The 22,706-nt window shown below is 47.5% G+C and overlaps 1 protein-coding gene across 1 annotated transcript in view; it reads left to right on the forward strand.

Annotated features, from left to right (window-relative positions):
- antxr2a (ANTXR cell adhesion molecule 2a) overlaps positions 1–22,706 on the forward strand; it is a 79,535-nt gene that overhangs the window by 32,993 nt on the left and 23,836 nt on the right. The window contains exons 13-16 of the mRNA XM_070834400.1: positions 3,777–3,827; positions 4,674–4,763; positions 6,781–6,948; positions 7,671–7,751. Coding sequence (XP_070690501.1) covers positions 3,777–3,827; positions 4,674–4,763; positions 6,781–6,948; positions 7,671–7,751 — 390 coding nt within the window. The remainder of the gene's footprint in view (positions 1–3,776; positions 3,828–4,673; positions 4,764–6,780; positions 6,949–7,670; positions 7,752–22,706) is intronic.

Genomic DNA, 22,706 nt, shown 5'->3' on the forward strand with positions numbered 1-22,706 from the left:
GGTCCCCGGCCCCCAGTGATCGGCCCCCAGTGATCGGTCCCCGGTCCCCAGTGATCGGTCCCCGGCCCCCAGCGATCGGCCCCCAGTGATCGGTCCCCGGCCCCCAGTGATCGGCCCCCAGTGATCGGTCCCCGGTCCCCAGTGATCGGTCCCCGGCCCCCAGCGATCGGCCCCCAGTGATCGGTCCCCGGTCCCCAGTGATCGGTCCCCGGCCCCCAGTGATCGGTCCCAAGTGATCGGCCCCCAGTGATCGGCCCCCAGTGATCGGCCCCCAGTGATCGGTCCCCGGTCCCCAGTGATCACGGTGTTTGTTAAAGAACAACTCAACGCTGCGTTTAATTAACAAATCTTGAATCTGTAATTCAATGAGCTCTTCTTTATTGTCTCTCTTCTATCAAATCGTACGTTATGGAGTTTTTTTAAAAAAAATTTTTTTATAAACTTTAGTCCTGGATATTCATGAAAACTACCCCCCCACCCTCATCCCCTGTGGAAAAACAGTCTCACCCACTTAACCATTTACAAAAATCCACAACAGATTATCGTTTGGGGCTACGGGAGAGGGGCTACAGATGGTGCACCCTGCTCTTTTTCTCTGTCTCTGCTTTTTTTTTTTCACGGAGATCTGATAAAGGCAAATTTACCCTCCATCGCCGCCAACCAACCAACACCCCCCCCCCACACACACACACACACCTCCGCTCCCGCTCACCCGCACCGGCCCTTAACTGATAGACGTCACCTGGCTTTGTGGACCTGAAGGGAGCCCATCCAGGATGAGATGGAAGCATATTTTGGAAAACCAACAAAGGCATTAAAATGTAAACCCCCTGCAGCATGTCTGGCCGCGGACGTGTTTGTCTTGGTGGAGAGAGCTGCTGTTGCCTTCCATCGAGGGACGCGGCAGAAGAGGAGGGCCATGTGTGGCTTGTTAATATTTAAACCCCCAGTCTGCCAGGTTTCAGCAGTCGGGATGAGGCCATGCACACACACACACACACACACACACACTCCCTCTTTCCCACAATCCCTCTCTCTCCCTGCCTCTCTCCCACATGGACTGATGCCAGCAGAGAGGTCATACAAGCTGTGGAGTGGTAATTTCTTTGTTTATGATTTGTTTGGAAATTAAAGTCAGAGTGGCGTAGCCTTTAGTTCAAATCACAGGATTCAGGCTCGGAGATGCGGTTTTTTTCAAATGACGTTGCCAGTTTCTCCAAATTACAAACGATCCCCTGCTGAATTGGATGCACTTTTGGACACATTTCTGACTCAGTTGGTGCTTAATATGTTAATAATCTCTGATTATTTCATGTTAGAAGTTGTCAGCGTTGCTCTCCGATGCAGAACTTTTATCTTCTTTGGTTTCTTTCCCCCCTTTTGAATCATTTTTATTCTTTACAAACAGGTGAATTTGCTAAAAGCACAAATTATTTTTACGTTTCCAAATATGCTACCTGCCGCTGATCCGTCACGATCAGCCTCCCGAAACAGCTTGACGCAACACGGTTTTAGCTTGAGGTTGGGAACGGACGGATTATGGTGTCCAGTTGGACGGTTACGGAGACAGCCATATGGGGACGGTGCCCAGAGCGCCTCTGATTGGTCACATCCCACCCTCTCTCCTCCCTCCCTCCCTCCCTCCGGTGTGGTGGCTGCAGTGGCGAGCCGCTGGGGCTGATGTCAGGCTGCTAAGTATCCTGTGTGGTTTAGTTTTTAATTATGGCGCCACGTCCTCTTCACATCTGTCCATCAGGTAGCTGGGAAAGAGCAGCAAAGCCCCGTCATTTGTATAATGCTTTATTTATCCCACAATATGTCCAGGAAATCTGCTGCATAATTACTTAATAAAAAGAGATAATCCTGTCAACGTAAGGTGTGGCTGAAATGATGTTAATCAGCGTATGGAGAGGCTACCGGAGACCTTCACTGGATTTGGTTGCAGCCAGTTGTGTGTCAAATCAAATTAATTAACCCTAATTGATTATTTTTCATTATTCTAATGACAACAGTATGCGGGGAGCGTGATGGTATCCCTGCGCTTAACAGTGAATGAAACAGCTGTTAGGATCTATGATATGCCATAATTACATTGCTTTTTTCTCCTCCAGAACCAATTTAGTAAATGCACAACCAGTGACGGCAGCGAAGTGTCTGTGTTTGACGACTAATGGACAAAGGTCGGCCGTCCACTTTGCAGCGTGCCTCCAGTTGAGATATGTCCTCGGTGTAATTATATGTGTGGTATTTATGGGCCGGCTGCGGCGCTGATGTCCACTGTTGTGCAAGAGGACGACGGCAGAACGAGGCCTCGTCTCATGTGGGCGAACAGGAAGCAGTCTGAGGGGGACTAAACCTCATTTCCACTATCATGTAATCTTTTTTTCTAAACTGCTGTTTATTGGATTTTTGCAGTTCATAAATCACAGAATTAACATATGAAATAATTCCAGTTTAATCCCCGTCCCTCCCCCTGCTCCCCCACAGATGACCAGTACAGTCACGTCGAACCCAAATAAATACATAACCTCATTTAGATGGTAATAAATAAGAATAAACAAGAACACATTTTGAAATATAGATCATTTCATCTTGGATAAATGTTAAAAGAATAGTGAAAAACGTCCATCGCACGTCCACCAAAGAGTCCAAAACCCAAATATATTCAGTTTACGCTGATATCAGACAGAGAAAAGGTGCAAATCCTCACATTTGTGAAGTTGGAAACACAATGTGTGTTATTATGTCTAGCTAAATGATGATGATGATGATGATGATACTTAATTGTCATCATCACACAAAAGAAGAAAGTTAAAGCATGAAAAATAAAGATACAAACATCAACACAAGATCACAGAGTCAGAGGAAGACCGTGTTCGAGGCCCTTTAACGCACTGATAGTCTGAATAATGAACTCTCTGAGGACCGGACCAGAAGATGACTTACACCTCCTGAAACAGAAGAACAGGCGGAGTGAGTGGCAGCGGCCTCTTCGGCGATCCTGCACTAAAAAGTTGGACATCAGTATGTGAAGCGTCTGACTGACACCTGACAAATGTCACTGTCAGGCTGCTCTTTGCTTGGCGATGCACATCTGAAAAACCCGGTGGAGGCATCTTGTCCTTGAGTGGAATCACATTGTGGACAACCTGCTCCTCAGGTGCCGTGTCATCCGGTGTTGTCATGAACAATGCCGCCGGGCCGGTCACTCTGAGGCGTGTGTGTGTGTGTTTTATCTCTTTTCTGTGTGTGCCACTCATCTTCCACGCAGACGGGGCTTGGAGCTGCGCCCCAGCCGCCTCCTCTCTATCTCATTGGAGCTAATTAACTCCTTAGGACTTTATGATTGGGGGGGATTTCTTGGAGCGCTGAACCCCATCCAATTAATTAAGAGCTAAACGGGCAGCGGCGCTCGCCCCAAAGACTCCCCTGTCAACAAGTTGATTTTCAGCTTTCCTTTATTTTGCACGGGGGGCCCCTGATGTTGGTTTACAAGCAGGATCCTTGTAATCAGTAGTCAGCGGGGCGACGGGGTGCCAGTTGCGGTTACAAAGCAGCCTGGCAGCAGCAGCAGCAGCAGCAGTGGCGGCGGCGGCAGCATCTCCGCCGTGCGACGAGCTCGGGGACGTCTCTGTTTGACTCAGTCACCTGTCACGAATCACCTCCGTCAGCCTCGTCTGCGCCCGTCTTGACAAGCTTTGAGCGTGTGTGTCTGTGTGCGTCGTCCCCTGATGGACTTTGTGCTGACGCTCTTTTTGCCTTTTCTGTTTATCCAGGTCATCAAAGACCCGCCGCCACCTCCTCCACCTTCCCGTCCACCGCCACCTGTGAGTACATCACTGCAGAGTTGTCACAACACCAGAATATTTATACTGATGCCAGGGAATTCAAATGATGTGTTCTGTTACAGAGCTGTGGATGAAAATACAAACCACAGAGCAAACACTGGACGTGACTTTAAACAGTTTGAGGAATGGGGGGATCGGGTTTCTGTCCAAGAGTTTGATACCAAGTGTCGAGGAGGTGATTAGCTTAGCTTAGCATTACATTTCTGTTTGTGTCCACATGTAAAAGAAACAAGGATTTATGGATGAATTAGCGAGCTGGAGGTGGAGGTGGACAGAGCCAGGGGTTTTATGCTAAGCTAGCTATGCTGAGCCTCCCAGACGTGTTTGGAGATGTTTGCAGTCACTGTGAAAGAAGATAAAGAAGCATCTTTCCCGTTTGCTCCTTCAGAGAACCTGTGAGAAGCTGCTGCTCGTGTTACACTGAGGGATTTAAGATGATTTGTTGTGTTTTAATGACTTCACAACATGCACAAACAGATTTAGGTCTTTGATACGGGCTCCTTCTGCCAGACGGGATTAATCTGCAGAGAATTAAAAATACAGAAGGGAATGACTTGAGGAAATCAGCTAATTATTGAAATGATGAAGTCCTTGAACTTCCCTGAGCCACGTAGAAACAAGTGTCTCTTCCTTCCTGAACAAATGACGTGAATGAGCCTTTTTCCTGTTGAGCTAAAGTGCGTTAACGCACCGATGAGGCCTGCGCTGCCTTCCTCTGGTCAACACAGTGGAGCTGATAGATGGAGTAGTTTACAGGAGGGAAGGCTCCAGCTGCAGTACGTGTTTCTGCTGTATGTGAATATGATGCCCGTGTGTGTTTTTAAGGAGCCGGAGCAGCTGCCCAAGAAGAAATGGCCGACTGTGGACGCCTCCTACTATGGAGGAAGAGGAGCGGGAGGGATCAAACGCATGGAGGTCAGAGTCTAACTATCATCCTCTAACATGTTACGTTCAGGAGCGGGACGTCTCAGTGAAGTGGTCTCAGTGTGAATGAAAGCAAAAAGAGGTGAAACCCTCCAAAGATAAAACCCCCGACAGCAGCAGCACGTGATGTGTGTCTGACAGCTGCTCTCCTGTAAGCCGGCATCGTGTTTGGAGAAACCTGCTGACGCTCGGTGTTTGCTCCGAAGCTACAAGTTTGTGGAGTTCCACGGGAGGAGGGAGGAGGGAGGAGGGAGGAGGGAGCGGCCGACCGACCGAGTGAGTGACCGGCCGGGCCGCCGTCCTCGTCACTCCTCTGATGCCTCCGACGTGACAGGCCCTGCCATCTCGTCCTTGGCCGTCAGGGCCTGATTGGATCAAGTCATCTCCAGGATGAAGGACTGAGTGCTGCTGTCAACGTGACACATCCGCCTCACCCACCTCTCCTCTCCACCTCCTCCCCCCCTGCTCCACTCCCAAACCTCGGCAGCCTCTTTGTTATCGCCTCCTCCGAAGGGAATCCAGGTTTAAAGGCGAGCTCCCTCCCCCCCTCCCCTCGCTGTCGTACCCCCTACCGCTTCTCAGCCTCGAGGAAGTTAGTGGCATTGCAGGGATTTCCCAGCATCCTCGGGGAGCTCCTACCTCTTGACTTTTTCCCCGTGAGAGTGTCCCGCCGCTCTCTTCTTCCTGCAGCAGGTTGATTCTCATCGACAGGCGGCGTCTCCACTTCTGACGCTTCCCCCAGCAGATGGAGGACGAGGTGCTTGTTAAGATCAACCCGCTCTCTCCTCTGCTTCCACGTTTGAGACGTCACGCTGAGAAAACCACCTCCGCCGCTTTGCCGCTGCCAATATTTCAAACGGGCGTTGAGCGGGCCGAGGTGACAGCGAATCTTTTATTCATCGCAGCCTCTCTTTTCTTGGTGCGGCAGGCCAGGGATGGATCCCAGAGATGATTCTGAAAAGCTGTTCTATATTGTCACGGCTTAACCTACAGCTTGAAAACTGTGTCGCTAATTAATCACCTCTCCCCATTCATGTGACGGTGGATTTTTTTTTATCTCCTCCTTGCAACAGATGTGATGAATTCAATTAAAAAGCAGGACAGCTTAACTGACACAGAGGCCTACATTCACACGCTCACACATGCACAATATCGTATTATACTGCATGTAAATGTGCTTGTTAATCAAAGCAGACAACATGTTCTCATTTTCCTCTGCATATATAGTGATAGTTGTCCAACTCTCCTCTTGTCGTCGTCGTATTCATCCAAAATCAATCCCTACGTAGGGTCGCGACTCTTTAGAATAGTTTTTACTGCTTCTTGTCTTTTATAGTAATATTTGTACAGTGTGTTCTGTGTGATTTAGTCTGGTATTGATTCACAGACACCCCCTCACTTCACATGGACATTTAATTGTGGGTCCTTCAATAGTTGTGCAAAAGTTTTGTCCATGAAAATGTTTGGGCACCCAGTGCTTACGATCACCTGATAAACACTTATTATTGGAGACTTTAACAAACTTGGGTTGTGGCAGTAATGAAAATATACACAGCAAGTTGCATTATGGGAAGTGTAGGATTGGATTTTACCCATAATCAGGTAGTAAAAGTGTGTTTCCTACAGTAATTTGCTGTAGCACCTGTTTAATTTGGCTTATAAAATGTCAGAAAAGTTCAGCTCTGAGCGGTTTTCCTTATTTTTCAATGATATCAAAGAGACAAAAAGAGGATTAACTTCTTATTAATGTGTTCAGGGGGTCAGACCTCAGTACTTCAGTTGGTTAATATGACTGAAGTACTAAAGATATCAGTGAATATCAGTTTGACTTCTCATCAATAAGTTGTGTGTTTTTGGGACTAATGCAGAAAAGGTTCAAGTGATCTCCAGACCTGCACTCAGCCAATCAATAACTGGACTGACGGTTTCAGCACGAGTGTAATTTAATGTTTTAATGTCTCCGATGGTGCTGCTGTGTGTGTGTGTGTGTGTGGTGTTACCTGTCCAGGTGCGCTGGGGGGAGAAGGGCTCGACCGAGGAGGGAGCCAGGCTGGAGAAAGCCAAGAACGCCATAGTGTCCATACCGGAGGAGACAGAGGAGCCGATGATCAGACGTCCCACCCCGAAGCCGGCCCCCTCCTACCGCCAGGAGACCAAGTGGTACACTCCCATCAAGGTGAGCGCTGCAGCTCTCTCCCCCCTAACTAACGGTGTTTCATACATTATGTCACACAATCATCAAAGGTGAAAGGTCTTAATAGCTCTTTAAAGCTTTTAAGAGCCTCTCTTGGTCTTTGTTCATCAAATTACGTTAATTTTTGTTTGAAATGAATAGTGTGTACAAAAACTTTTCAAAGCCACCAGACTCCATTGATAAAAACAGTCATTTTACTTTGCAGCTCACAGGGGCTGCAGGTCTACTGCTGCCTGTTACTGTGCAACTTTGATGTTTTAAAGGGTTTGTTTCGATCCAGCACAATATTTGTGTAGCACACAATAACACGAACAAACAGATCGAGGCAGCAGCAGAGCAGCAGCTCCTGTGTCCTGTGAGCTAAAATCCCTGTTTTAGTGAATGTAGTCTGGTGTGTGTGCTGTTTGTGGTTAAACCAAAAGGATCTTCCAGGTCTCTCTCTGTAGGGATCCTTTCCATGATGCTGTCACACACTTAGAATAACACTCTGAGCCTGTCAGTGGATCAAACAAGCTCTTTTAGTGGACCTACTGTGATCAGGTGCAGTTGCCCTAAAGGATCACGTTGCAACACCAAATTATGTACAAATGGGGCACAAGCCATAAAATCCAGGACCGGAGCTAACTCCATTGAAGTCCAGCTCAATAAAGACTGTTAGATGTGGTTGAAATCTCCTGAAGCTTAAAGTTCTCCTCTCTCATCAGGGTCGTCTGGACGCTTTGTGGGCTCTGCTGCGACGGCAATACGACCGAGTTTCCCTCATGCGACCCACATCTGCAGAAAAGGTGAGTCAGGGAAAAGAAACCTGAGCTGTTTCCAGCTCCTGTCACTTTTGCTCCCAGTGGCAAACATATTTACAGACCGGCCTGAAATACCAACCATACGGAGGATGAAGAAAATATGCAGAGACACGCAGGTTTGACTAAACAGTGAAGTGTGCGTGGGTGTTTTACTGACGGGTGTGTGTGTGTGTGTGTGTGTGTGTGTAGGATACAGTCAGTCAGAGTGTTGTGTTGGGTTTTTAGCTACCTGCAGCCTGAGGGAGGAGTTTATTGTAATCACAGATGTCCTTCTTGGACTTGTTCTAAAATCCTTCATCCCCATAATGAGTGTTTTTATCCCTCTGAATCTTTTGAGTCACCAAATCTACAGTTAAGAACTCATTGTGTTATTGCAGTATTGAGTTCCAGCTGTGGAGGTGCACCAGTGTGCGCTCTGCCTCTCGGAGGAAACTGCCGGCTTTAGCATGTGTGGTTGTTGTTAGCTAACGGGGGCCGATGTGAGCTGCAGCTGCAAAGGCTCAGTGAAGGAAGCGTGACAGGGACGACCTAATATGGTCACGCTCTGGACTCTTCTCAGCCTCCGTCGGAGAAGAGGAAGCGGCTCGTCCCCACAAACCGACACTCTGAAAGCCGACACCCCCACAGGCGGTTAGGACAGCGCGCTGCTCACAAACCGCCACCGAGTCAGAGTTAACCAGATGTTTTCGATACGTTCTTAGCGTCCTGAGGCAGCAGTTAATCCTCCCCATCTGCTGCTGGCGCTGAGATAGACGCCTAATCTCAAAGTGAAAAGCATAGATCAGAGCCAGTGTGCACAGTTTGTACAGCGCTGCAGCGTTTAGGCTTCACCTCCTGGCCCTCAACCAGGTCTTCATTGGTCTCTTATGAAATTACTCCTAAACTTTTTTACAGTAGTAGCCAGTGTAACCCCCCCCCCACCCCAACACACATCTTCAGAACAGGAAACCATAAGAGTCCTTTAATGGCTCGCAGGATGATGTCAGGCTGGAAATGTCTCAAGTGGAATAACGTTTGCAGCTCTGCAGGCGGGGGGGGCCGCTGTGAGGCTGCCAGCTCCCAGTCAGGACATCACGGTGGGGTGGGGGGGGTGGGGGGGCTCGTCCCCACAGAGAGCTGCAGGAAGTTCCACTACATCATATTTTATTTTCCAACAAATGACTTAATAACAACTGGTTGTGATGCAAGAGCCACAAAAGTGTTGCAGGACCTCTCCTTATATGGCGCAGGCCCGTTACTATGACAACACTTCCTGTTTTGAGCACAACGGTGACTCCATTTATTTGTTTATTCGTTCGGGCTGTCAGTGTTCTCTGAAGGCGCCCATCTCATGAGGACGTCCTCCGTCTGTGTTCTTATCATCAGTTACTATCTTCATCAATAACTTCCCTTGTATTGGGATTAAAAATGAGTGTCAGCCGTCAGCTGTTTGGCTCTGAACTCTCTGTGTTTTCACTTGTAGTCAAATATTGTCCAGAAATCGTAGTCTGTTGACCCACAAATCATCAGATTAAGACTTTTGTCCTTCCTGTCTGTCTCAAACCCGACTGTCTCCTGTAGCAGCCGTGTTCGCTGCCCGTGAAACTTAAATAATGTTTAAAACGCTTGTTGAACGGCCTGGTGCTGGTGCTGGTCCTGGTGCTGGTCCTGGTCCTGGTGCTGGTGCTGGTCCTGGTCCTGGTCCTGGTGCTGGTCCTGGTCCTGGTGCTGGTGCTGGTCCTGGTCCTGGTCCTGGTGCTGGTGCTGGAGGTGTTGTGTGTTATGAGGGCTTTCATTAGACGACCACACTTGCATATTATCCTGCAGTCCGCCGTTTTCATGTTGAAATGACAACAGCTCCCCCGCCCCGGTGTTCATCCACCTGTCTGAGTTTAAAGCAGTAGAGGACAGAAGTGTGGAAACATCACGGCCGCAGCTCCCACTGTGGAAAAGATGATAGATGTTCCCACGCAGGAGGTCAGCCGAGCCGCTCCGAGCGAAGCGCTTGGAAGAGCGGAAAGCAGCGAGTGAAGGCCACCGGTGAGCAAAGCTGTGGTGTCAAAGCTGGTAGGATGGAGGGGGACGTGGAAGGAAGGCTGGCTCCCCTCATTCACATGCCGACAAAGTCCACTTTCAAGTCTTTGATCAAGACTGTAGACGGCGGACAGAGGAGGGAGAGGAGCAGGGGGGGCGCCTGTGTTTGAAGCTACGTCTTAGCAGAGCAGCGGAAACGCAGCGTGAACAGGAGGGATTTATCATGAAGTGAGTTTTGTTGGTTTTAAAGCTGTGAAAACTGACAGTTTGAACTTTCCTCTGAGATTATAAACTCACATATTTAGAAGAAAAACCTGATTTGATGGACCAGAGGAGTTGACTTCATTCTCAACATTTAGATTTTGATTCAGAGACGGTATTTCAGCATTATTCTCAACATTTCAACATTTTGAAAATGCAGAAAAAAAAGAAATATCTTTGGATTTACTACTTCTGGCTCTAATACTGAAAGTTCAACTTTATTCTTGAGAAACAAAACAAATCTTCCTCCTGATTCATTCATTTCTTAAAGTGAAAATTTGACTTCGTTCTCAACATTTGGACTTTATTCTCCACTTCTGGCTCCTTTAGTTGCTCCCTCTGCTCCGCCCTGACTCTCCTCCGTGTCTCCGGGAGCTCTGGTGGAGCGGCTGGCTGCCGTCGGCCTCGTCCGGCCGGCCCTCCCCTCGGCGACTCCTGCGTGTGATATTGGGCCGAACAGATAAACCCGACTTGATCAAAGAGAGGGGGAGTCAGAAGTGTCCGCGGGGAGGTTAGGTGTAGATGGCACGGCGAGCGGCGTGGAGGAGAGGAGAGGAGCAGAGGAGGGAGGGAGGGGAGGCAGCAGGGAGCGAGGGAGAAGGGGAGGGGGGGGCGCCGGTCTTTGATGGGGGACAGGAAACCTCCAGGGTCATGAATCTTTCAGCGGGCTGCATCCACGGGGTTACGAGCACTCGTACAGGTGTAAGGAAGCAGGTTGTCGCAGACATCTGTTCAGCACGGGGACCCGGGTGTCCGTGCCACCCCCTCACCCCCTCTCCTCCCCCCGTCTCCTTGCTGAGCTCCCGTCCTCGCCCCCCCATCCCTCCCTCAGTGCTGCCGCCCGGAGCCAGACTGCTGGATTGTCAGCAGATGCAGAAGAGAGACAGAGAGACAGAAAATGAGAGTGAAACAGTTTTTTTTTCTTTCTTTCTTTCTCTCTTTTTTTTTTTTTTTGTGGTCTCACATTTAGCGCCCGAGGGCCTTCAACACCAAAGGTAGAGCGGGGGTGGACACAGCTGCGGTGCCGAACTTGCCCCAGGCACAAATACAGAGATCTAATGTGGTTTGACTGTGTTGTCGGTGAGACCGGGGAGCCGGGGAGGCACTTCAGAGCCAACTTAGCACAGCAACATCTGCCGCCAAGTTTTGCCGGGATCGGCTGGGGACAGCAGGTAGAGGAAGGTGGCAGGGGGGGAGGGAGGGAGGGAGGGAGGGAGGGAGGATGGCCTTATTCTGGTGCTCGCTCAGGCTCTTTGTGAAGAGGCGGTGTGTGTGTGTGTGTGTGCATTTCTTTTTTTCTCATTCACCCCCCCCCCCCCACCCTCGCCTTCACACTCTAGGTATTATTTTCTAAAAGCAGCTGTCCACAAAACGTCCAAACAAGGTGTGCAATGAATGATGCATCACCATACATTGAACCGTCTGTGTCCTCCTACGGGGGGGGGGCGGGGGGGGCTCCTCTCAGTCTGTGTGGATTTCCAGTTGGACTCCCATTTGTTCCTCTTCTCTCATCTGCTCCTCACCAGGGGGACGAGTGGGCTGAGTGAGTGTGGAGCTTAATGGTTTTATCTGACGGAGTTTACAACAGACAGTTTGGACATTTCTTTCATGGGGGAGGGGGGGGGGGGACAGTTCCTTCTTCAGTCCTGATGATGGAGGTGCTAGTTGCAAACCCTAAGCATCAAGATCTTAAACGTCTTTTTAACACAACCCTCCATCTTCCCTCCATCTTCCCTCCATCTTCCCTCCACCTTCCCTCCACCTTCCCTCCACCTCTCTCTGTAGCTCTCAGCTCTCTCGTCTCAGCTCGTCCATCCCAGGCGACATCATGCAATCAGTTCTCTTCCAAAGTCACAGGTGATGCAGAGACGCTGCAGCCAACGGCTATTTTCACTGTCGTGATGTTATTCTGTCGATAACTTCCTCAGTTCACTGGTTAGTTGTTTGGTCTGTCGTCCTCTGATGTGCTGTTTTGATATTTAATTTATTGTCACAGAGGAGAAAAGAAACCAGAATTTTGAGAATTTACTTCTTAAAAAAAAGACTCAAACGATGAATCGATTGTCCAAATAGCAGATGATTTATTTAGTAGTTAACTGCTGCAGCTGCAGACTGGACTAGATTTTCCCCCTGCACAGATGAAGAAGACGTGAGGCTGCTCCTGTCTTTTCCTCCTCCTCCTCCTCCTCCTCCCTTTCCTCAGCTGGTTTATCTTTCCTTCACCCTGCCAGCGCTCGGCGGCCTCTGTGACAGCGTCTTAATTTACCAGCCGTCGGTCCCGTCGTAGACGGTGCCGTGGGAGCGTTTAATTAAGTGACTGTGAGCAGAGGGACTCACAGAGCTGCTCTGGAAGAGTCCCGTCAGACGGAGGGAGGAGAGAGAGAGAGAGAGGGAGACACGGATGGAAAAGGGAGGTGTTAAAAAAAAAAAACGAGGACAAGGCTGGCATAAGCCGAGGGCCACCGAGGGTAGAGGTGACAGTCTGCTTGCCTGGTGTAGCCTGGCACGGCGTGGCACGGCGTGGCACGGCAGAGCTGTCCTTGGAGGTCACAGCAGTACATGCTTGGGTTTGTTTTCTCCCTCCTCAGCAGCTCGCCTGCTTTCTCAGGGCTCAATTAGGATGCCGTGAGGGGCCGCGAGGTGACTGTTTGCATGGAAATAGAGCCAAGTGAAACATTAGGCTGGAAACTGCAGCTAAATATTTGCTTTTTAGTTCCAGTGTTTGACTGAAAGGTGCTCCGTGCTCCATTTTCACATCAGTAAGTCAGCAGTGATCACCACACTGATTCTGAGACGCGAGCATAATCGCTGTAAACAAACAGGACTGTGTCTCGGAGGATTGGCAGCCGCTCTCCGGCCTCTACGCTGCGTTTTTACACCGTGAGCCACCGGGTAGCATTTTGTGGGAAATGTTCGTCCGACGCAAATGAAGCTCAAGTTTCTCTCCGAGTTTCTGTCAGCGGCAGATGGATGGGAAAAAAATAATATCCAATATGTTTGTCATCTTCAGGAAAGCTACAGGGAAAAGCTTTGATCACTTTTGTAACAAAGGCCGAGGAGGATTATGGGAAATGCAGTCTTTTGGGAGTAATGCCGGTACAAACCATTAAACACGTGTTCTTTACATGACTATCATTACACCATCAAGGCAGACTTTGGTTTCTGACTTCTGGAAAGTCATGAAATAAACACGTGTCTTCTCCAGACAGGGAAGCAGCTCTCAAACTAGCTGACGCTGCACAAAAACCACACAATAAAGTCAAAGTCATGGTAATAAATGGTAACTTAAAGTTGTAAAGACCTGAAACTTTCTTTGCATTTCATCTAAAAGTATTGTACCCATGCAGGCGTTAACTAAAACCAGCGACTCAGTAGAAAGAAGGAGGTTCATCTTAACGTTTAATGGCTGAAAAATCACACACACAAATAAACTAATTGATGAAGGCAGCGGTAGAACAACGATGTGGTCTGTTTTACAGAGCTCTTTCTCTCTGTAGGGATCCTTTCCATAACTTAGAACAACAATCTGAGCCTGTCAGTGGCTGAAACAAACACTTTTACTGCAGCTACCAGTCATTTTGAACCCAAATATGCCGAAAGGGCCCAGTTTTAAAGATGGAGTTCTCCTCTGAGATATAAAGTAGTCAACCACATATCAAGATTCTCATATTTCTACAAGCAAAAGTCCTTTAAAGAACTAGAGAGATGATTTAGATTGTAGAAGCAGGGGTTCTAGGAAATGTGTCTGCTAGTTAGTCGTCATATCAGCGGTGGATAAACCCAACGCTCTCCGCCACTGATACGGATTTAAATGCAGATTTAAATATGGGCCTGCAGCCACGCCATAGGATCAGCAGTAAACTGGCAGCCATACGGGTTGTACTGGTGTATCAGTATGTGCTGTACTGTACTGGGCAGGCTGGTCACATGGAAACCATCCAAGACAGAGAGAGGCTGCTTCTCTAAGACGGGCAGACCGGCTGATTAAAGCCTGAGAGACGCAGAGTGACCTCTTCAGGAGGGGAAGTAGCTGCCACGGCCGCGAAATCTCCAGAAACAGATGAGAAAGGATGCTCAGCAGGGAGATCCATTCAGCAGGCCGGACGTGTTGAGCAGCTTCTGTCTTTGCCTCCTCTGTCCCTTGATCTCAGCATGTAAAGCGCAGCAAACATTTGCTCGGCACTGTTTGAAAAACCCGTAAACAGATGCACGCGTACTCGTCCCTTTCACGCTCTCCGCTTGCTGCTTTTATCCTGTCGCATTACAATGCCACACTGAATATGGTGAGAACATCTTTCTAGAAGCTAATAAAAGCCGTCAAACTGTATTGTTCGGTGTTAGAAGAGAGAAGAGCCAAGGGATGACGCATCCTTGAAGGTTGTCGGCGTCGCAGAAGGCCGCGTGTCGCTCTCCCCACAGCCGCTGAGAGGAATAATTTGGTACCTAAACGTCTGATAAGACAATATGCTAATGTGGTGCTAATATATGCCTCAAGAAAGAGTTAACAGCAGCACTAATGCAAAATAAACACAGGCTAATGTAATGCACGCGGGAGGACCTGTGCACGCCGACATCAGTCAGGGTGTTTACCGTCACCTCAGCGAAACAAATGCAACACTTAATTTCACAATAAAAGGCTTTAATGGAAAGTAAACAACCTGGCAAATGACATTAAGTTGAAACGAAGCCCCAGATCAGAGAGCATGAGATTTCCTAATTAACAGGGGTAATTGGAATTAAACAAGAGCGTCACAAATAATGAAGCGTTGGTTCGAGGAGACGAGGCTGCGCTGGAAAAACAAAGCTCCAAACACCAATCAGACGTTACTAATGCTCCACGTTCAACTCCCAGCCCCCATCTTATGTTCCTCTCCTCACGCTGAGGGGAGGGGGGGGCGTTTATTTAGTGGTTCTTGGCGTCTTTGTCGTTCTGCGGACGTCTCGTGTGGGTTTTACAACATAGTCGATAAGCAGACACCCCTGAAAATATAAGGGACACCTGCAGGGGTCGTGTCCCTCAGAGCCGATCGATCCCTCTTATCGATGCTGTCAAACAGCTAGAAGGAGTCATGGCGGAGAGGACGAGGCGTCTTTACAGGCCCGTTTCAGATTGAATCTATAAATATAGATATATAGATATATGTGAATATGTATTTGTTCCTCTAAGAACAGGAGCAGCGTCATTTATTTCAACAGATAATAAAACATCTGCGTCTTTGCATCAGTCCACTTTTATCCCTCACAGAGAAGTGATCAGGGATCACTGAGGGAATCCACATGTAATCAGAGCGATAATCGATAATGTCGCCGGTGTCAGTAAATCCTCATCAGCTGTCTGCAGCTGTAGAGGAAAATCCTCCAGATGTTTCTCTCCTGGAGTTTCTCCTTGGCGCCGCTTTGTCTCATTGGTCCTGAGTTTAAATCCTTTAAAGAACCCGTTGTGGAGAATTCAGACGACTGGATTCTCTCCATGTTCTGCATCTTCTATTATTCTAATCTGATATTTAGATTCAGAACCGACTTTGTCTTGTTTTTAGTGGATTATCTGCTGCTCTTCATCCTTTTTTCATCTGGAGACAAGCGACGTGTCTGTAAAAGTCTTCAGGAGTCTCTCCTTCAGCCGGACCTATTTTAAAAGGTGGTGACTTGTTCTAATTGTGAGCGTGCTTGTGTTTAGCATCAGCAGGTTACGTCGTGATGTTTAGTGCTCGACAAAGTAAGAAATGAACGGTCGGTCATCAGAATATTTCATCTCAGCTTCTTGTTTTTTGGCTCTTTGTTTAAAGCCACGTGTTCCAGATTATGAAAAACTCGTTCAGTCTCCAGTATTTTAGATGTTTGAAAGTCTTATTCCTTCTTAAAACAAGTGAAACTCTGTGCCGGTGGTGAGATCCGCCACCTTTTCTTAGAGGAATAAAACCTCTTGTTGACACTTTCAGTATGTGCTGAGCCTCTTCTTCTTCTTCTGAGCATTTTGTTTGGTTGTTTTTTCTTTTCCGTTTGTCCCTAATAATCAGGATTGATGTGTGTTCTCTTGCACCTTGGAGCTCTTTGTACATTATATAGCACACACACACACACACACACACACACACACACTGAGCGGGTTAGCGGCGAGCCCTGGGCCTCATTAGTCCTATCAGTGGACGGCCTTGTTAGCCCTAACAAGTAGCCAGCTGACAGCTCCATTCAGCCGCCGCTCCCCCCACAAGAGAAGTGACAGCTTTAACTACGGCGGAGAGCGCCGCCGATTTATGAGGCGCGCCCGTGCTCTCTTAACCAGATTAGTTCTTTTTACATTAACAGAGGAAAAGTAGGGCAGATGTCTGTATGACTGGTTGTAAATTTGATAATGACCGCCATGTTAATCCCCCCCTCCTCCTCCTCCCTCCTCCTCCTCCTCCTCTCTGCTCCTTCCTCCCCTCCTCGTCCGTGCCCCCACACGGCACGTCCAGGCCGGGACCTGGTGGTAACGGGATTACCAATGAGGGGACCCTCCCCATGTGTGTGTGTGTGGTTCAATAAAAGGAAGCTAATTGTTGTCGGTGGCGGCTGGTCGGGGGAGAAAACTGAAGAGTCACCTAATGTGGGAGGAAGATCAGTCTGTGGGTTTAAGAAGCTTCATCTAAATGTTGTCAGATCTAATTCAAACTGATTTGAAAGTTAATTTGCACTTGTTTTTCCTGTCTGTATACATATAAATACATATAAATACATATAAATATATATATACACGTGTGTTTATGAGGCTCTAAGTGTTTTTCAGACTCTATTTTTGTTTTTTTTAATTATTAGAATGTTAGAAAGACGGACGTCCAACAACAACAACAGAAAAACAACAAAGCAAATCAGTTTCTCAAGCAAAAAAAAAAAACACCACATGAAAACAAGCAGCTTTTTTAATATCCGTCCAGATTTAACGTCGTTTATCTGCATGTGAAGTCTCTGACTCTGATCTCTCCTCCCTCACTCTTGGATTAGCTCTTGTTTTTCTCCCCCCTTCCCTCCTCCCCCATTCTTTAAATCTCATTGTGGGTGAAATCCACTTTGGGTGCAGCTTTAAACGCTCCAGAAGTATTTTTGTTGTTCTTGAACTTGTTTTTTGGACCTCTCCTCTCCTCTCCTCTCCTCTCCTCTCCTCTCCTCTCCTCTCCTCTCCTCTCCTCTCCTCTCCTCTCCTCTCCTCTCCTCTCCTCTCCTCCCCCCTTCCTCCTCCTCCTCCTCCTCCCCCCACACACATCTCTGACCGTCTCCCCTTTTCCTCTCCATTAGCTGATCGGTCTTGTTGTATTTGGGTGGCTGGCTGGGGCTGGTACCTGCACCCACTGCCCCTCGCACCCCCAGCCCCCCCTCCCCTCCCCCCTCCACCTCTGCCTGATACAATCTAAACTGATGTCCTGCCGGTGCCTTTTTTCCCAGAACCCCTCAGACCGGTCGGAGCGGTGGCGGTGTCGCCGTGTGCCGAGCCTTTTCTTCATCACCTATTAGAATCAAAGGCCGGTGGTTGGAGGAGGACCGCTGGGATCTGGGCTTTAATTAAATTACATTATTGTTAACGTCAGCTTTTGCCGAGGCCGGCTCTGTCGCCTGCACTTTGCCCTCCTCCTCCTCCTCCTCCCCCTTTTCTCCTCCCCCTCCTCCTCCTCAGCTCACCTCCTGACAGACATATAGAGGAGGGAGGGAGGGAGGGAGGGAGGTGGGGGGGTGGATCACACATACATGCAGTAATGTATTCTAATGCTCCCCTCGTCTCCTCCCATCCATTTGAATTTTTAAAAGGGTGGAAGCGGGGAGTAATGTTATGTAGGGAATATGTTCACAGTGAATATTCAATTAGCCCGCTCATATTTACTACACATAAATGTAACACGGCGCCGGCGCCGGCTAATATGTAGTGAAGGGCCCTCGCATGAAGCTGCATGTAACGTGATGCGCTGGAAAATGTTTGATAACAGACGCATGTATGATTAAAGATGGGAATGAGCCACGTGGCACCTTCACCAGAGGTAGTTTTAGCTGGATTTCTCCTCTTCTTAAGGTGGAATTAGCTTTTCTGATGTGTTTTGGTGAGAAAACAAAGTGGAGACGGGCTGAACTTCTCCTCCTCGGAGCCCCCAGCTCTGAATAGAGCAGTGAGGTGGCACTAATGTGGCTCTATTCATCAGTTTGAGTCTTGTCTTCATGACCGTCCCTCCTCCTCCCTCCTTCCTCCCTCCCTCCCTCTCTGTTGTCCTGTTGCTCCACTGAAGCCAGCAGCTGATAAAACTCCTACAGGTCGCTCACTTTGTGTCCCTCACCCCGACATCATGTTGTCTTCTTTGGCTCTGAACTGTCTCCTCGGTGTCTCTGCAGCTGATACGATATGATCAACGATATGATCAATTCAGCCCCAAACTAAATAATGTGTGGATGTTTGGTGCAGTCAGACTGTGTGGCCCCTCCTTTAGGTCCAAGCTGGTTTTGTCTCTGCTTCCTCAGCAGGAAGAGCTGTAAATGCTGTAAATAACGACATTAACCCACCAAGACAAGAGTCCTGGAGCGGAGCTGGCTCACCTAAATGGAATGCGGCCCTTGACGAGTGAGGGTTATGTTATCCCGGTCTGTGTTTGGCTTCATGAAACAAGAGGCCTCTTCTATCTATGTGTCTGCAGGAGAGTCAGATGTAGATAAAGTGTGTTCGCTGAGAGAGTTTCGGCGTCGACTCGAAGTCCAGCTGTCACTTTAAAGACACGTGAAGACGAACGCGTTTGAACTTTGGCGTCCATGTTGCCGCCGCTGAGCTGACAGATGTTTCCTGCGCTCACCTCCCACGTGTGCTGATCTCTTTCTCCTCATTGTTCTACACTGTTCTGTATGTTTTCTCCAACACTAAGCCGCCCCAACGTGCTAATTGCATCTGTTTGCTTCGGCCTCCGGTGACCATTTAAGTGAATTAGCCGCGTCCCCGTCACCGGCTGTGAAAGGGTCGCTCCTCGTCCAATTACCGGCTCCAGCTCGTTAACTCCTTCAACGCCGCTTTTTAAACATGAGCTTAATTATGCTAATTAGCTCGAGCATGCAAATGGCCTGAGCCCTTTGGTCCTGCACCGTGGGCTGGACGGCCGTTTGAAGACATTTGGGTTCCTGTTCCACACTTGATTCACTGGTTTTTCACTGATTGTGTGTAAAAGAGAGAGTTTTATCGGCCTGGAAGTCTTCTGGTCTCCAGTCGGATGTAAATAAAGAAGACCAAACTTTTCTGACTGTGGTGCAGTTAACTGAGCAGCTGATGGAGTGAAAACAGTCTCTCTGTCCGTCTTGAGGTTTAAACAGATGTCTTGTTTAAAGCTGCCGCTGAAAGCTTTTTGTTTCTGTCTTTCCGTGGGGTCGAATCCGTCCTGCGGCCCCACGACTGTGGAGGCTGAGTGTCCCATGAATAAATCACAGCGTTTCATAATTGATTGAGAGAAAAGATGCAGATGTGACAGTAGCTGGCGACGCTGCAGCGCGGCTAATTGAAAATACTCTTGAAGGGGTTCCAGATGTAGTTGTCACTTCTTTTTTTACTGTTTTTTTTTGGCTTTTTCGTGCAGAATCAAGTGTTGGTCTGTGATTGGCTGTGTGCCGCCGTTCTCTGGGTCTCAGACAAAGACGCCAGTTTTCCCTCCTATTTTATCAATATGTCGTTCATCATTATAATAGATGTATCTGATGTTAATGAGTATAGTTTATAAAACAGCTTATTAACCTTAATGACAGTGTGATCTTTTACAATTGATAGGTTGTCTGACCTTCAATTACACTGAGTAATGATGATCCAGATATAATTAATGCTTAAGTGCTCTAATGGCTTTTTTCACGGCCGCACAGCCTCGGCAGGCTTCCCTTCACTGTTTGTTTCTCCGACTGTTTAATTCTCCGACTGTTTGGTAGGACCACAATAGCAGATATTCACCCAAACGTCCACATGTGACTGTAATTCGTCTCGAAGCTGTGTTTGCTCACGAACTCCCAGGAAGATCAGGCCGTCCTAGAAGTGCAGTAAGAGAAAAAAAACAAAAAGAATCTGTGTTCCTGAGTCGTCCCTTTGCTTCTCTGCGGTCCGTCTGTCTGTGTATCTGTGTCTCAGCGAGCGCCGATCAATCCCACTGTTTGGGAGCACAGATGCACATTCAGTCCTGTGTTCTCTGCAGTCTTAATAGTGTTAACCCGTCAGCTGTCCCCAAACTGAGGACACAAGCGTCTCCAGTGTTTTCGCCGCTAAGCCGGATTTTCACTCTTTCTCGCCGAACAAGTAGCCAACACAACTTCCACTCTCTCTTCTGCTCGTCTTCCTCTGAAAATCATCCTCCTCTTTTCTCTCTCTGCTCTCTCCTGCAGGCTGCTGCTGACAAAACCCACATGGAAATATTTTAGAAGGAACTCCAGACAAGAATTTCATTGTTCTTTACCTTCTTTTTTTAAAAAGAAATGTTTTTTTTTTGTTTTTTTTACAGAAAAAAAACTGAAAACATTTTATTAGAAACTTTTTATTTAGTGGGACATGATGGTAAACGGCCAGCGTTTCATTCATTGTGTGTTTGGAGCTCATTTAGTGGCTTTTAAATCAAACCTTAATACTTTAACACGCCGACTAAAATGAGCCTGTTGCACCAAGAGAAAACTACCCAGAGCCCAAATCAGATCTGTAATATGTTCAATCAGAAAGTGTTTCCAGTCTGAGATTCAACATATAAGAAGTTCTTTTGGTAAATAAAATAAAAAAGGATTTAGGAGAAAAGCATGTAAATGTTTGAGGAGTCAGGAGCATCGTATCAGGACTTCATCACTCCTCAGCAGCTTGAACATCATTTCTGATTTTGCGTGATGAAACTTTGCTCTCACACTAAATTCTTTACCTACTTTCTCTCGTCTCTTTTATTGCAAACTGTCACAACTTCCCGTCTCTTCACCCTCCAAACCCCCACGTCTGCCGCCCCCCCCTGCCGCCGCCGCCTCTTCCCCTCCACTGTACATCTTTTCCTTCCTTCTCTCTCGGCGCCTTTGTCTGCTGCCTTCGTGTCTGACTTTGTCCTCCTCAGTGTCTTTCACACTCCCTCTCCGTCTCCATCCCTCTCTGTCCGTTCACATCGGGACGAGGGGCGCTGGGCTCCTCTGACAGTGCTCCTAATTAAGACGTAAAACTGTGGGCAGCAGGTTTCTGAAGGTTACACTGTCTATACCGCAGGAAGTGATAAAGAATGGAGCCACTGATGACATGTGACGTTTTCACCGGGGATGATGCAAACCGCTGCTAATGAAGCCGGGGCTATGGAGGAGAAAGCGAAGGGGACAGGGGGCCTCTGTGTGTGTGTGTGTGTGTGTGTGTGTGTGTGTGTGTGCAGGTCTTTGCTCCAGAGGCCGTTGGGATTTCAGGGCAGAATATTTGAGTCAATTAGACAGATCGAGTACGTGAGAGTTGCTGCCCTGCACTCAGACTGATGAGTCCGTTTCCTCCTGCAGTACATCTGATGTCGACTGCTCATATGTAAGTTCCCCCTGACGGCTGGCTGATAATCACCAGGAGCATTTATTGACTGTCAGAGGAATCATGTCATGGTGTGATGTGTGTGTGTGGTTTTACACACTTTAGTTATTCACATGGGTGATTCCAAGTCAAAAAAGTTGCCAAAATAAGAAATAATTCAGTGCAAATGTGAAGAGTTTGGTTTGAATTGCTGCCATATTTAGGATTTATACACTTCTAGTGACACAGTGTGTGATTATATCGGTACAGTGTGTGTAAATATCTGATCAGGCCTTTAGCTTCTCCTTTAAACTGATATTTATTGATCTGAGCATCAAACTCTGATGCTTTGACCAGTTTGGTTTGTTTTGCTGAATGAAAAACAGATTTTTGACCTGAAGCTTGTCAGATCACAATTTAACTGGATTTAATTGGTGGTGTGAACGTCTACCTGCACGTGTTTATATTCTCATGATAGAAACAGGACGTGTTATTAACCCTTTCATGCATGAATCATTGTAACCTCAGTCAGGATTTTTTTTAAATTTTATTCATTCATCTTCAGGCTGAAAAACAAGATTTGAACTTTTTTTTTTCAACCCAAATTTTATAAAGATATTTTTACATGTCCAGTAGTTCAAATCTAGCTACTGATGCATGATGTACACTTCAGTGGACATGTGATTAATCAGAATTTCCTCCCAATATAAAATCAATACAAAATTTAGCAATTGCATGACTCCTTAGATGTTACTGGATGTCACCATATTTTTCTTTCCTGCCAGGGTTTCTTTTTATTGAAGGTTTGAAGAGAAAAAAATGAGCAACTTGGTGTTTCTGGCTGTCTGTCGGCCATCTTGGCTTCACTCTGAGTGGATGAGATGATGCTGTAGCTTCACTGTAGTGACTGATGTGCAGCTACGCCATCAAAACTCATGCATATAGAAGGAAACAGCTTTTGAAGAGCTGCACACTGCAGTGACCTCTGTGCATGAAAGGGTTAATACTAATATCAATGCAGCACAGACACTCTGCTCTCTCTCACTGCTGCAAGAACTTTTCCTAAATAAGATAATAGAAAATTGGTAAAGCTACAACTAAAATCAGAAAACACAAGAAGAGTCCTGCCAGCCTTCTACAGGAGCGTTAAGAGTTACTGAATCAAGTGTTTTGGCTCATAT

The sequence above is a fragment of the Pempheris klunzingeri genome, chromosome 7 (genome assembly GCF_042242105.1).
Source record: "Pempheris klunzingeri isolate RE-2024b chromosome 7, fPemKlu1.hap1, whole genome shotgun sequence".
NCBI classification, from domain to species: domain Eukaryota; kingdom Metazoa; phylum Chordata; class Actinopteri; order Acropomatiformes; family Pempheridae; genus Pempheris; species Pempheris klunzingeri.